Consider the following 14,461-nt stretch of genomic DNA (forward strand, 5'->3'; position numbering starts at 1 on the left):
AGTTGGCCGACTCCTCTGGCTTTGGACCTCAAGTGGTCATTTCCTTGCTTGGACCTGGCCATTTGGCCTCTTAGGGTGGAGGGAGAAGAAAAGGAACAAGCTTCTACTACTATTGATGATGGGTGGGCTCCTCCTAAGCCCTATTCCAACCCCGCAAACAACTGGGGTTTTCATGATAGACATGATCCTCCTCCCTCGGTTGGTACTACTCTGATCGCCTGAGGGCAGTGTTTATGTTTTTTTGATGAATAGTTGTTAAGTGTTTTCGACTTTGCCATATGAACTTTCATAGAGTGATCTTGTTTCCCTGATCCCTTTTTTGTAAATATGTAACTTTAATATTTTATTAATAAAAAAAGAAACTATTCATTAAAATAAAATAAAGTACTATTACTTAAAATTTATAAATATTTCAAAAGTTTTTTTAATATAAATTAATAGACTGAAAATTATAAAAATCTAGTGGATCAAATTTGAAAAATAAATTATATGTAAGATATACAAATTGTATCCTACCATGAGAGGAACTCATAATACGTCAAAAGAACTTGAATTTCTAGATCTGCATCAGGTACGAAATATAACTCACCGCTTACCGAACAATCCATATGGCTCACGCCAAACAGAGTTTTGTCGTTCCATTCCATTAATTGAGGCGATGCATTCAAAGAGCAATGAAGAGATGTTGTTGAGTTCAAATAGGGCTTCCATGATACAGCACTAACAAATTCTGCCATCCACCTCTCGAAGATTTTGAAAGAAATGGTTATTCTCGCAGGTCCTTCTTGCACTTGCATATTACGCGCATCCGTTTCCGTCAATTTTAACCATGGATCAGCTAAATCAACTGTCTTCACTCCTTCCACTATAAAACTATTTGGGAGGAGAATTACCAAACCGATTTTACTGAGTTCCGACAATTGGTCAGTTTCCAGCCACACACGGAAAGAGGTAGTTTTCTGGCCCTCTTTTCTCCCTCCATTTAAAAACAGAAAATTCTCGCTTGTGATACTACCTTCGAATATTTTTGTAGGCCTTTTCAAGTGTAAATGGAGAACTCCCAAACTGCGATGTGGAGAAACACAAGCTTAGATTTGAAAATTTGTTCTGCTATGATAAGGAAATTCCTGAGGAGATAATTGAGAAGCCAATTGGATTGTGTTTGAACGAAAAAAACATCGGTAGCAGTCCTCGATGCAGGCAGTGTGAGGCCAAGGGAGCAGTTCTCTGCGATACCTGTTCTGGGTCGGGGCTTTATATTGACTCCATCCTGGAGAGCCAAGGGATACTTGTCAAAGTCAGATGTCTTGGTATTTTCCTCCATCTCATTATTACCAAATTGTGATGAACATATAGTTTGTGGAGTTATGGTTTATCATGATGGTGGCTTTACTCTAATGCCAATTTTTAGTTATTCATTTGGAAATAATAGAGCAGGTGTTATTGTTGAAGCAATTTAGATGGTTGCAATTTCACATTTAGTTCATGACAAACGAATTTGCAGAATAGTGCAATATGAATGGCAGTATTCTGTTTTACACTACTCATTAAAGAGTCTCAATTGAATCTCGTACTTCATCCTGCAAATGATCTTCAATGGCTTTCGCACCAAGTAGTTTAAGATCGTGTTCTAAGTGTTTGCAAACATCATTTACTTTGCATTCTTTATCAATCAAAGGACCGTTTGCTTCCTTACAAATAAGGGATCAATGCCTGTATTCACATTGGTTCAAGTTCCGCAAGCCAAAATGGTGTCCTCAACCCCAATAGTGAGTAACGCTGTACTGCTCAACTGCTCAATATGTGTTTGACTCACTGTTCACCAGTAATGTGTGTGAAGATTGCTTCATCTGCTTCTTTAGGTAAAACTAAGACTCTTCTATTCGGGCAATTTCCGGGCAATCATCACAAATTGTTTCCTATTAGAAGTGAACTCCAATATATCTAGAACGTCATACAGCAATATCAAACAATAAAAACTGAGATCAAGGGAACATCCTGTCTTGATGAGGACCATATGAAGACATCGACTGGGGTCTACTCATCCTGGGACTGTGCTTTATGGCTTACTGTACCAGTAGCATTTGTATGAGGCACAACTATATTGCAAATTTGCCACAACTTCCAGAAATTTCACGATATTGGGCACTTCAGTTTTAACAATGTGAGTGAAATCAGCGTCTTTTAGAATTTCCATACCAAATGCCACTGATGCAACATCACCTGAACATTATCATAATTTCAATAAGCATTTATGTGATGACCTTTGCTAATGAAAAGCAATGACAACTAGAAGAAAAACCCAAAACTACTCTAATCATAGATTCGTTTGCATTTTACTAATACTTCTTCAAAACTGCACACAAGCAGATTGAAGTTCATTAAAATAGTACAACTTACTAAACATGCCCATATGCAAAACTAGACGCTACTCTCATTTCCGGTTAGAAGTAGTGGTTGCCATTGCAACAAAAGATCAACTTGTTAATGTTCGATACAACCCCTAGACTTATAAAAGGCACAGGAGGCTGTCAAACTGTGCCAGAAATCCCCACGAGAGACGCTGGTAAACTGCCAACAATCCCCCTCCCAATGGTACTTGTCGTGATATGCGTGTATTCAAACCTGTGACCAAGCTCTGATACCATGTTAGAAGTAATTGTTCCCATTGTTAATGTTTGATACAACCACTAGACTTATAAGCACGAGGCTGTTAAACCGTGCCAGAAATCCCCATGAGAGATGCTGGTGAACTGCCAACAATCCCCCTCCCAATGGTACTTGTCGTGACCTGCGTGGATTCAAACTTGTGACCAGGCTTTGACACCACCTGGTAGAAGTAATGGTTGCCGTTGCACCAAAAGATCAACTTGTTAATGCTTGATACAATCACTAGACTCATAGAAGACACAAGAGGCTGTTAAACCCCCACGAAAGATGCTGGCGCACTGCCAACATTCCCAAATGTTGGTTTGAATGAATGTCTGCTAATTAATGGGTTTTCTGTCCTCAAGAAGTCTGATCTTTGTGCTGGAGAGTTTTGTCTCTAAGCCATAGCTTCTAACACACAATTTCTAGCTCAAGAAAGAGATGATTCTTGCTTTCAAATGGTGCATCCAAAAAAGGTCTGCTCTCTTCCCTTCCATTAGAATTCTGAAAATTCCCTTCATGTAACCTAGTTTCACAGGATCGCAACATTGATACCATTGTAACAACCCCTACTAAATGCACAAATAACGAACACAGCAGTGCAACAAAAAAAATACCTTTTTACAATTTTTTTTCTAACAATTTACTTTCGAAGGGAAGTCTACCAATATGATTAAACTTAATGGGTATTTCTAGGATGCAACTTTATAATAACTGTTATGTTTTTCTTCTAAGAGTTTTTATCCCCAACATGAGTGGTTCATGTTTGAAGGGTTTGTCTCCAATCTGACCAGCTGCTGTGACAATGCCACTAACACTGAAATGAGACTTGAATGTGTTTTAAAAAACACCTTTTCTTCTGCTTTATAGATCCAATTTTTCAATGATCCTAAACAGTGGAAGTCAGCCAACAAAAGGTGGCAACTAATTGACAAATAATATTCTCAGTATAAACACCTAACTGAACAAGCCCTCCCTCAGTTGATCAACAAACACTGGCAATTAGTTCTAAATTTTGATGGTAACTAGTTTGTCCACCCTTCAATCAATGATGTTGACAGTTTAAATATTTGAAAATTAAATTTAATGGCACCAAATTTTTCAATCTGGAGCTGACCTGTACTATTAAATTATCCACGATCAGGTTTAAAAGCTGGGGCTAACTTCTTTACATCGATGGGAAAATTTTGGGTAATTTTGGTGCTGTTGTGGTTTCACTGGATTAGGATGAAAACCTCAACACTTGAGAGCAGTAAGTAGGACAACCCTTCTTATTGTGTGGCGCTAGTCAATTCCAGTCTATTTTCCGTGCTAAGGAAGTTTATCATTACAAGGCTAGTGTTACATCCCAATTTTTGACCTAACTTGAAATATACCCATTGAGGTTTGCATGAAGTCAGTTGGCAGTTTAATTTGTTATAGTCTGGTGAAATGGTAAGATAGTCGTTATGATTTCAAGTGAAAATGACATGTTAGTTGATTGTTAATCACGAATTCATGGAATTAAGATAAAGGTTAACTGTTATGATTATTAAATTTAATTACGGAGAAATTCCTTGTAGGAAGCATGTCGAAGGGGTGGAAGCATTGTCAGAAAAGAATTAGGTAGGGCATCACCATCACTGGGCATACGGGTAAAGGACCTAGTGATTTGAAACATGATACATTTGTGGAACCGCATGAGTTATTTAAATAAATAATTGAGTTAAAATATATAAAGTATCTCAAAAATTTTTAATTTATCTTTCATCATATTGTTTTAATAAATATTTAATTACGTGCATTTAAATATGAAAATAATTTGGCACCATTTAATAATTTAATAGTTGTACATTATAATAATGTTCGAATTATAATAATTTTCAAATTATAAATTATTATAATTTTCAAATTATAATCTTCCAATTCTTCTTTCCAACTTCTTATTTGCTTTTAATTCTTTTCTCTTTCCATAGTCGATTTATTAATTGGGAATTTGAATGGTTTTTACATCTTATATGTTTAGCCTTTTTAGCGGTAAAAACGAAATTACCTTCACTCATGGTTCGGCTTTCTTTTACTCCTCCTTTTCTTTAAACGTTTTGTATAGCATTCGAATGAAATCTTGTAATTGTTGGGAAACCAATGAGTCAAATTAAACTTTATATTAGAGTCTCTTGAGTTATCGACATATACACCATTTTCTCTCTGTTTTCGATAATTCCCGACACACGTTTTTGAAGGAGAAAAATTGTGAAGTACTTCCTAATTACTATTTTTTTTACATTCTAATCTCACGTCCTCAGAATTGTGAATCAAAGCTAGGCTTGGGTCTATATCTTTGCCGTAGTAGGATTCAGGAATAGTCATGTAAGGGTATTTTTCTTTGTACGTTTTATTTATTTGTTTCCAGTTTTACCTAAGTGCACATTGCTATTGCAAATATAGATTACATAAGTCTGTTTTTAGTTGTGGGTGAAACTCGATTACAGACAACAAATCCAACCTATGGAGGACGCATTATATTATGTGGGCTGTTAGAAAGCCGGTACGGTTGTGGGGAGCACCATAATTGGAGATCTCAGAGGTTACAAGATATGTGCTCCAATATATCAACATAGGGCATCTACTTTTGAGTTGCTGATGGCTTAGGGCCGTTAACTTTTGTTGAATACACTATGTCAAAACTAGTGATTACACTGTATCTCACAAATGCACCACCAAATCACGGTATATATACTTGGAGTGAGAACCTCTGTATCATGATTTTGATATCTACAATTTGGGCCAGCTCCAAATCTTTTGTATTTTCTACAAACAACATAGATTAGTAATATGTGAAAGGCTTATATATCGGGTTATGCTAAAGTAAACATGAAGCTAAATCCTCTTTAATTCTGTTAATACCAGTTGAAATATGGCTCTACCGAAATAGTTGACTGTAAGCATAATCCTTAACATTTTGCTATGCTGACTGTAAGCTTGTCTAACTGATAGAATCCGGCTGAAGTTGAAAACGAGTTATGATTAAATTCATTCCAAGTAGTGAATGTGCTACGTTTCAATTTAAATACCAAACTCACCTTTTTCCTTTCAGTTTGAAATCGATTTGATAAAAGAAGATTCTTGTTCAATTATTCTGTTCAATATCTCCTTGATAAATCTTTGTATCTTTGCATGATAATTTTGATCAGAACTTAATACATTCTTTCCTTTCACGATGAGATGATTATATGAATCCACACCAAGGAATTCACCAACTTGGTAGCCTGAAATGGTGAGGAGGTGTAGAGGGTCTACAAGAACACAGAAGAGAATTTAGTTATGTTTAAATTAAGTAATTAAGCATTTGAATTTTTTGAAATCTTTAAAGAGCATAATTTATATAAACATGGAATGTGAAACGATGGTTGTATGTAATCTTCTTGAATAATTGATAGAGTCATCTGCTCTGAGAATTCCGAATACCTGGGACTCACCCAGCTGTGTAGCCAAGAAGATGGGTGATGAGGTGTGAGAAAGGAATCATCAATAATATGAATTAGTATCAGTTAAGATGTTTCAATATTTATCATTTAATATGAATTAAATAATAGCTCATGCATATTCCTGTTATTGTGATCTCCTGCTGCCAAGTCATATGGCGTGTTATATATCATGATGCTCAATGGATGACAAGATGTCCCTTGTCAATTCCGGGTAGGGAGGGCCTTTCTTGTTAGAGATCATGTGGGGTATGTTTTGGTTCGAGGTTGGGTGGTTAAGCCCTTGACAATGTTTCCCTCTCTCAAGTTATCAGACATGCATCAGATAGAGATAAACCATGCATTCAATTATTTATCGGAAATAGGTATTATCATTTTTATTTATGAAGAGGTAAGATTAAATTGAATTATTTCATTGTTACCATCATTTTACTTTCATATATATGAATAACGAATATAAGTATATTTTCTATTCTTGAGTTACAATCACAGTTAAGTAATTGGAAAGAAAGGAATCTGAAGCCCTATTGATTGAGTGACAGCTGGAACCCTACATGATATAGCGGTGTTGGAAGCCCTAATTGAATCCGTGGTAGTAGAAGCCCTAATTGAATTAGTGGTATTGAAAGCCCTATTTGAATCCGTGGTATTGAAAGCCCTAATTGAATCTGTGGTTGCGGAAGCCCTAAGTGAGTTAGTGTTATGAGAAGTCCTAAATGAACCGAAGGTAAACAATGCCCTAATTGATACAGTGGTATGTGATGCCCTAAATTTATATAATGGTATTTAATGATAATTGTCATTTGATTTTGGTTAAACAATATTGGATAGAAGTCGTTTTTGTGGTATTGTTATAGAGGTATTTGTGGACTAACCCGGGTGGTTGCAGAAGTATCCCTAGTTGATTTCAATCACAGTTTTCCAAGGTATGTCGTTTTTAATTTCTATAGTAATTTCATTTGATTGTGTTTTTAAGTTTTTAGTTAAGAAATTTTGTCTAACTGATTTTTAATAGTAAATCTTATTCATACGAACCTGAATGATATAACTGTCTTCCTATGAAACAAAGTAATAACTGTATTCTTTGAGTTGTTAGATGTTAATTAAGACCTGGGAAAACCGGATATTACAGCTAGAGAACTGGAGAGAGTTGGGTGGGTTAAGGGCAACTGCGGTGTAAAATCTACTAAAATAAGTCTTGATTTGTGCTACACAACTGGAAGGGCATTTTACATTCTTTTAGTCTCCAAGAAACTGAGGTGCATTTTGAGGTGAAGGTGGTTTTAGGTTTGCTGTGTGTCTTTTACACCAGGAAACCCATCCTACAGGAGTTTGCACATTTTTGTGAGAGGTGAGTCGAAGGAATTCCAAGTCACCTGTGTTCTCTAGATGCTGTTGCCTATTCTGCTCAGGCCAATATTTTGATATCTCTCAAGTTTATGAGCAGGAGTCTACTTGGCGTGAGGGGTTTCCTACAAATCAATGTATCATAGGCTGGTGATCAGATCATATTCCTCTGCATCATGAACATTTTGGTGTGTTATGATGGTCAAATGTTGTTAGTCTGCTTAATTCTGAATTAGGTGGGTCTAGCTCTCAGTTTTCGGTGTTGTGTGTGCTGGGATCCGGTGATTGCAGTGTAACTGGACTGATGTGCTGGGAAAATAGAGTTTGTTGGATCAAAGTGCAACTTTCCTGATTTCTATATTTTATTATATGATTAATGTGAGCTTAAAGATACCAGTTCTCTAATTTTGAAGTTACTGTGAAGATCTAATTTGAAAATAGATAAAAAACCCTAGGTGTCTTACATTAAATTGCTAACTTATGCTTGCAGTCCGCTGCAGATTGAAAAGGGGACATTGCAACATGGACTGATATAGATCACAGGATCCACAAGGTGTGTAGGTCATTTGGACCCCAAATAAGTACATAAATATAGGACACCTTTGGGAGAGGACCTAGGTCAGCATGATACACTCCAATGTCCTGCCTTAAGATTGGGTTTTGGTTTTTTGCTGTCTCCTTTCCCTGTACCCTCATTCCCCAGAAGTGACTGACGGTAATCAAGGAACATGTCCTTGGGAATAACCTTCATGAAAATTTGAGCAAGCTGCTCAGCAGAGAAAAATGCAGAAAGTTTCAAAATTAAAATAATCATCCTGAAATAACCATTAGAAATACTTAATATAATATATTCAATGGATCAATAGGTCCATAGATTCATTCTTAATGGCTTTGGCCCCTGGGCTCTAGATCTATTGATGAATTCTTCTCATCTGGGGCTTGCCCGTTGTCTCATGTAGTACATCCCAGTTAGTTAGTGACTCAGGTCAACTAGTTCCTCCTCATTGTAGTTCTCTTGGAAACAATAGCAAATTTTTGGAATACATCCATATGAATTTCAATGTGTTTTGGCTATTTATAGTGAATTAGATTATGGACCATTTGAATAGTACCCGTTCTATCACTATGGATGATTGTGGGGGCTGTTTGAGGAAAACAAATTTGCAAAAGCACATTGAACACATTGTCTGATATCTTCTTCTATTGCTTTGTAAAATTCAACCTTGATAGTAGATAAGGAAGTAGAAGCTTGCTTCGTTATCCTACAGTAGATAGCCCCTGTAACTTTCCCTCTTCAAAATTAATTTTGTTTAATTGGTATCTCAATTCTAATGCATGATAGAAGATCCCTTGACATGATGCTATGATCTCAATGCATATAGAGACCATGCAGGCAAAATATGCTAATAATTCTACGCTGAACTGGAATGAGAAGAACTGGGCTATATACCTCGTGATATCTCTGTCAACTAAATAGCTGTTGGAATTCTGATATGAGATTTTATATGATGGTCAAAAGGCTCTTTGCAATGTTCCTTTGGGTATGCTACAACTATATCAGTCTCCTTGCAGGTGGTGATCACTACTAATTGGGGAACAGATAAAGTAGTTACTAACGAGATTGAGAAACATCATTTATCATGGTGGTCATTCTCAGAATGGAGATAAGAGACCAAAAAACAGAAGTCGTGGAAATCATGATGTATATAAACTGCATAGTTGTAGAACTCACCAAAGCCAAAAAGTTGCCAAGGCTTGAAAAAAAATTTCGGGAAAAACTTGGCCAGTTTTTGGCAAAAATTCAGGAACTTAAAAATTGCTTAAATTTAATTAGAAATGCATTTGCAGAATGCAGTGAGTCACTAAGCGAGAACACAAAAGTGTTAAAGACTGTAGCTGCGATAGAGATCTTTATCTTTGGAAATATGGACGTTATTACCATTATTGTGACCTTCAGCTTAAAAGGACACTTATGTTTAAATTGTAATATTAAATGTAATGACGTGTCATTCGATATGCATTGAGGCATGGGAATTCGAAGAGTTGTTATTGCAATTGTAATAAAGACTCTCGTTTTGGAAATTTGGAGAGACCTTCGGTTGGAATGTAGAGAGTCTCTTCTTAAGTAATTTATATCGCATCAAGCGATATGCATTGTACACTTGAATTATATTATTAATAAAATGATATTTTTTATTGTGTGACTGAGTTTTTCCCTTCATTCTAGAAGGGTTTTCCCAGAATATTTTTGTTAGAAAGTAAAGTCCACCAAGATAAATGAGGTGGGGGGGTGTGGGGGTCTGTGAGGAGGTGGCAGGGTGAATCAGTGATTCAATCATTAAAACATTTATCAACCTTATTAGACCTTAACCATTTGAGTAATATAACCAGCAACCATAAGAAGATACACATAAACAATAACATTAGATATGTTAACTAGGGAAACCCTTAATCAAAGGGAAAACCCTGGTGGGAATGGTACCCACAAAATGATTTACTAATATAACAATTCCTTGTAAGAGGATGGACTCTATTAGGAGTTAATGAAATAAATCTATGTTCCTTGGGGACGCATACCTGACTAAAATATAGGAGTTTTCGAGACGGGGACGTTGTTGTGAGGTTTTCACACATCGCCCCAAAATCTTGGGGACCCCCTTTTTAATCCCCTTTGGGGCCAGTGGAGAAGGTTAGATGTATTTTTCACCCGGTTTCAACTTGATTTTCCAGAGCTATCAGTTCTATCCTTAGGCCGAATAAGTTCAAAATTGATTTCAACTTGGCAGGATAAGATTGTGAATTTTGTACTTAGACGATTTCTTTTGAAAATTTGGATTTAATTGTAAATTTGAATGATTTTCAAATAAGGAAATTTTTCGTTAGACTTAGGTTCTTGGAAAATCTTATTTTTTTTTGGTGAAATAGAATTTAATTTTGTAAGATGAAGTTAAATTGCAAAATCGATTTTTACTCTAGAGGCAATTTTATTTTTTGTCATAAAATTCTAATTATTTAGCAAAATCGATTTAGAGGAAAATTGCAAAAATTGGCTTTAATAGATTAAATTTGCCTTGAAAGCTTTTGGTATTTAATGAAATTGGTAAATTAATATTAAGAAATGGCTTTTGGTTAGCCAAAATTCAACTTCAAGGATGTATTAATTAGCAAACCCTCATTAAATAGAAATTTTTAGCATCCCCAAGGCACCATTTAATTTCGTTTTGCAATTTGTGGTTAATTAGTAAATTAAAAGTGCAGTTTTCATTTTAGAAAATTAAAATTTTGGCAAAGTATTTAAAGTGGGCCACTAACTTAGCTTTAATTTTGGTTTTTTTTTCCTCTATAGGACCAAGTTGGCCAGCCTGGGAGGAAGGTGAAAGCTGCTATAAAGGGAGTCCCCTCCCATTTCATTTTCATCAATTCATTTGCTCCTCATGCTTGGGCGAATTTGAAGCAAGGGCAGATTTTCAGACTTGGGCGAAATTGGTGGAAGGCAGTTTTTTGGCGATTTTTGGGCAATTTCTCCATTGCCATTGTTGGGCGATTTGTCTAAGGGCCAGATTTTTTGCGTTTTTGGGGATTTTTGCTCCACTTTGTGGGCTGCGATTTGTGCCCTAGGTGGCAGATTTTACAGATTTTGCTCCTTCTTTGCTTGGGCGAATTTTGTGGAAGGGCAGATTTTTTTTTCATGCTTAGCCGAATTTTGTGGGGGCCGAAATTTGTGGAAGACAAAATTCTGATTTTCTAGAGGGGCTGCAATTTTTATATCAGATTTGGGCAATTTTGTTGGGAGAAGAGATACATATGAAGGTTTGATTTTTGCATAGAAGGCAAGTGTTGGATAAGCTTAGAGGCTTTGTTTACTAATTTGCAAAGGGATTTGTAATTCTTTGATGTCATATCCCGGGTTCCGAAAAGTTGCTGTAAGATTATTAGTTAAGGTGAAAGTCATCATCTAGAGTTGCAAGGAGTGCTTAAGCTGACATCCATTCTTTCGCTCTTTTCTAAGAATTGCACTACTTGGTTCTTGCCTTTTGGTCCACCACTCTACCATCCCGTAATAGGGCGACGAGCATGGAGGATGATAGTGCAAGTAAGAATCCCAAGCGGGCAAACGCTAAGAAAGACAAAGAGGATATGACGCCCAAAACTTCCTTCTTCTTGAAAATGAAGAAAATAACCGATACTAATATCGCTACAGTGGACATGATACGGATGAGGGACAGACTAAAGGAAGGACAATCCCCCTTGGCAAAGAGGATATACAAGAGCGGAATTGTACATGCAGCAGCTTTTCCTCCTACTTTGCCTTGTCCGGAATTGATTATGGAGTGTGCATCCAGATTTGATCTAGACAGTAAATCCATCATTTTTGGCGAAGGGAAGAGAGTGTTGGCCAACATTGGCGAATAAGCAATTGAAGAGACATTTAATATTCCCCAGAGCAAGGGCATGACAGTTGTAATGGTGGATCAGGCGGCCAAATCATTTCAAGGTAACCAAGAGGCCTACTTCTCACATCTAAAGCGGAATTGGATACATGAAGGAAGGAAAGGAGTTAACAAATCAACAAGGCTTACAGTGGCAGATTTCAAGCCGGAATATGGCGATCTCATTGTTCTTCTCAGCCGGATCATGGGCCTAGCTCAAGCTATGCAATTCGAAAACTGGATGTACTTCTTCATTGATGAAATTGAAAAGGGAAAAGGAAAATTTGATTGGGCTAGGATCATAAGTGAAAATTTAGAGTTGCAACTTAGAACAGTTCAAAACCAAAAGCAATTCTACATGGGATCCTATCTGTTTTACTTAATTGCTAGATTGTATGAGAGTCCGGGACTTAGGGCCTTAGGAGAGATTGGTAATGGGCCGGGGCAATATTTGGTGCATGAATGCTATCCGCAGCTTCATTTGCACAATAACAAGGATTACAAGATGTTTTGCGATGCATTCGCCATGAAGACAGTAAGGGTATTACAAGGGGCGCCTGCTAAGAGACTTTCATCGGAAGCAGAAGCAAGGATTAAGAAGTTTGGGAGTTGGTTCATCCAATTCCCACAATTCACATACATTAGAGTGGCAGGAAGTACAGTTTGTCCCAAGAGGCTTCCAAGATACCCGCCCGACAAGGTAGTTTTGATGGAATTGGCTAGGCAGCTTGAGCACTATGATAGAGTAATGAGGAATGAGGGGAAAACAGGCGTTTCCTTCTCAATTATAATTGGCAATGATAGTTGCCCAAATCGGGCCACCTTTGAGGCTGCGGAAAAGGAATTGGAGTGGTATCATCTAGGATGGTACAGAGCAAGGCAAGGATTCGACCCTGTTGGTCTTATCAAGGCATCTCATGGAAGCGAATTTAAGCATGTTCCCACTATAGAGGACTTTTGGGCCAATGCAAAGGATGATTTTCACGTGAGAAAGCTAGCTTTCTCGAGATTGTCGGTGAACATGATGAGAGATATCAGATGGAGAGGCCTTGATATTCCCGATCAATTGGAGGATGATCGTAGTGTGTTGAGAGAAGACTATGAGACAGTAGTTGGAACAGAGTTGAATCCAGTGGATTGGGACGATCATCAGGATCCTTCCTTGGAGGCAGTCACAAGGACAGTAGATTTGCATACCGAGTCGTGGTATAATGCCAAGTTGAGAAAGCTACAAAGACAAAAGGTTCTCCTTACTTATGAGATGATGAAACCGAAGGAAGGTCTAGTAGAATCAATCGGACAGAAGGGTGAAGGAAGTGGCCGGCAATCGGAGACAGTTAGAAATAGCAAGAAGAGGGCTTTGGAGGTAGAGAAAAGCCAAGAACGTTCGGAACCTCCAGCCAAGAGACAGCGGGCAGCGCCGTCAAGGGAGAGTATAACTAAGGCTAGAAGCCAAGAGGTCAATTCGAGTGATAAAGGGGCCGCAGTGGAGGTGAGCTCTGATTCGGAATCAAGTGGCTACAGTGAAAGTACGGAGTACTCCCCTCTCTCGGAGAACCAGCAAGGAAATATGGCAGAAACTAGTAGAGAAGAAGATGGGCCGATTGATATTGAAGAGATAAGTCAGGCGTCTAAGGCCGTTGGTGATGCTTTGTTGGTCGAACCGAATCCGGATTTGGGGAGATGCACTGCACCACTATGGTTAAGGCAAATGCTTATGCCGAGAGGCGAGGTGGTAATGGCTCACGCAGTTGATGATATCCAAGGACTAATAGAAAAGGATGATAGCGAGAACCAAAAACAGATGGCAAATACGGTGGCAAGGGTAATCAGAAGCGACAGTGATGGTCACCGAAGGGTTCAAATTGCTATACCAACAGTCAATAAGGCAGCGGATGAGATTGCAGCCCAGGAGTACGAAATAGTAGAACATAATTTGGGAAGAAATACAGATGATATGGAATGTGAGGAGGTTCAGGAAGGCATAGCATCAATCAGAGAAAGATTGAGGAAGGCAAACGAAAAGATAGTAAAGTTGGAGGCCGAAAACAAATATTGGAGAGATTGCCAGCCAATCCAACAGCTGCATCAGGCAGCCCTTCCTCAAGACAGCGGGAGCAATTTAGAAGAGGTATCAGCTCAGTTACATGAAGTAAGGGGTTGGATCTATGATACAATCCAAGATGGGCGAAATTTCTTGCCCTCCTTCATCTCAACATTCCAGTCATTGGTGACTGTTAGAAACAAATTCAGATTATTTGAAGATGAATGGAAGAATTTTCTTCCCATCAAGGATTTGGTTATTCCTAGGCTGCAGGCGTTCATTAGGCTACCGGAGGCATATTTGGAAAGAGCCCGGTTGGTTGATGAGAGAGGATTGAGCATAGTTGAATCTTGGTATGTCGCATTGACTACCAGATTCAGAACACTTGAAGAAATTCATGATGAGATTGCACAACACGGCCCAAGCGTCGACACTTCCATTTCGACCATGATGAGCGACGTTGGGGTGGCGCTTGATTTTGAGGGTATTGGAGAGGAGGATGTCAGTGAGACAGGATTTGGATCGAG

The 14,461-nt window shown here is 37.9% G+C and overlaps 1 protein-coding gene across 1 annotated transcript in view; it reads left to right on the top strand.

The window, feature by feature from the left end:
• Positions 1 to 517: 517 nt before the first annotated feature.
• LOC149570657 (DnaJ/Hsp40 cysteine-rich domain superfamily protein) overlaps positions 518 to 14,461 on the top strand; it is a 42,455-nt gene continuing 28,511 nt past the window's right edge. Inside the window, exons 1-2 of the mRNA XM_089823206.1 lie at positions 518 to 951; positions 1,034 to 1,310. Of these exons, the coding sequence (XP_089679332.1) occupies positions 763 to 951; positions 1,034 to 1,310 (466 nt within the window). The 5' untranslated portion in view covers positions 518 to 762. The remainder of the gene's footprint in view (positions 952 to 1,033; positions 1,311 to 14,461) is intronic.

This window comes from Cupressus sempervirens, chromosome 3 (assembly GCF_028749045.1).
Source record: "Cupressus sempervirens isolate cs-2001-9-10 chromosome 3, ASM2874904v1, whole genome shotgun sequence".
Lineage (NCBI taxonomy): Eukaryota > Viridiplantae > Streptophyta > Pinopsida > Cupressales > Cupressaceae > Cupressus > Cupressus sempervirens.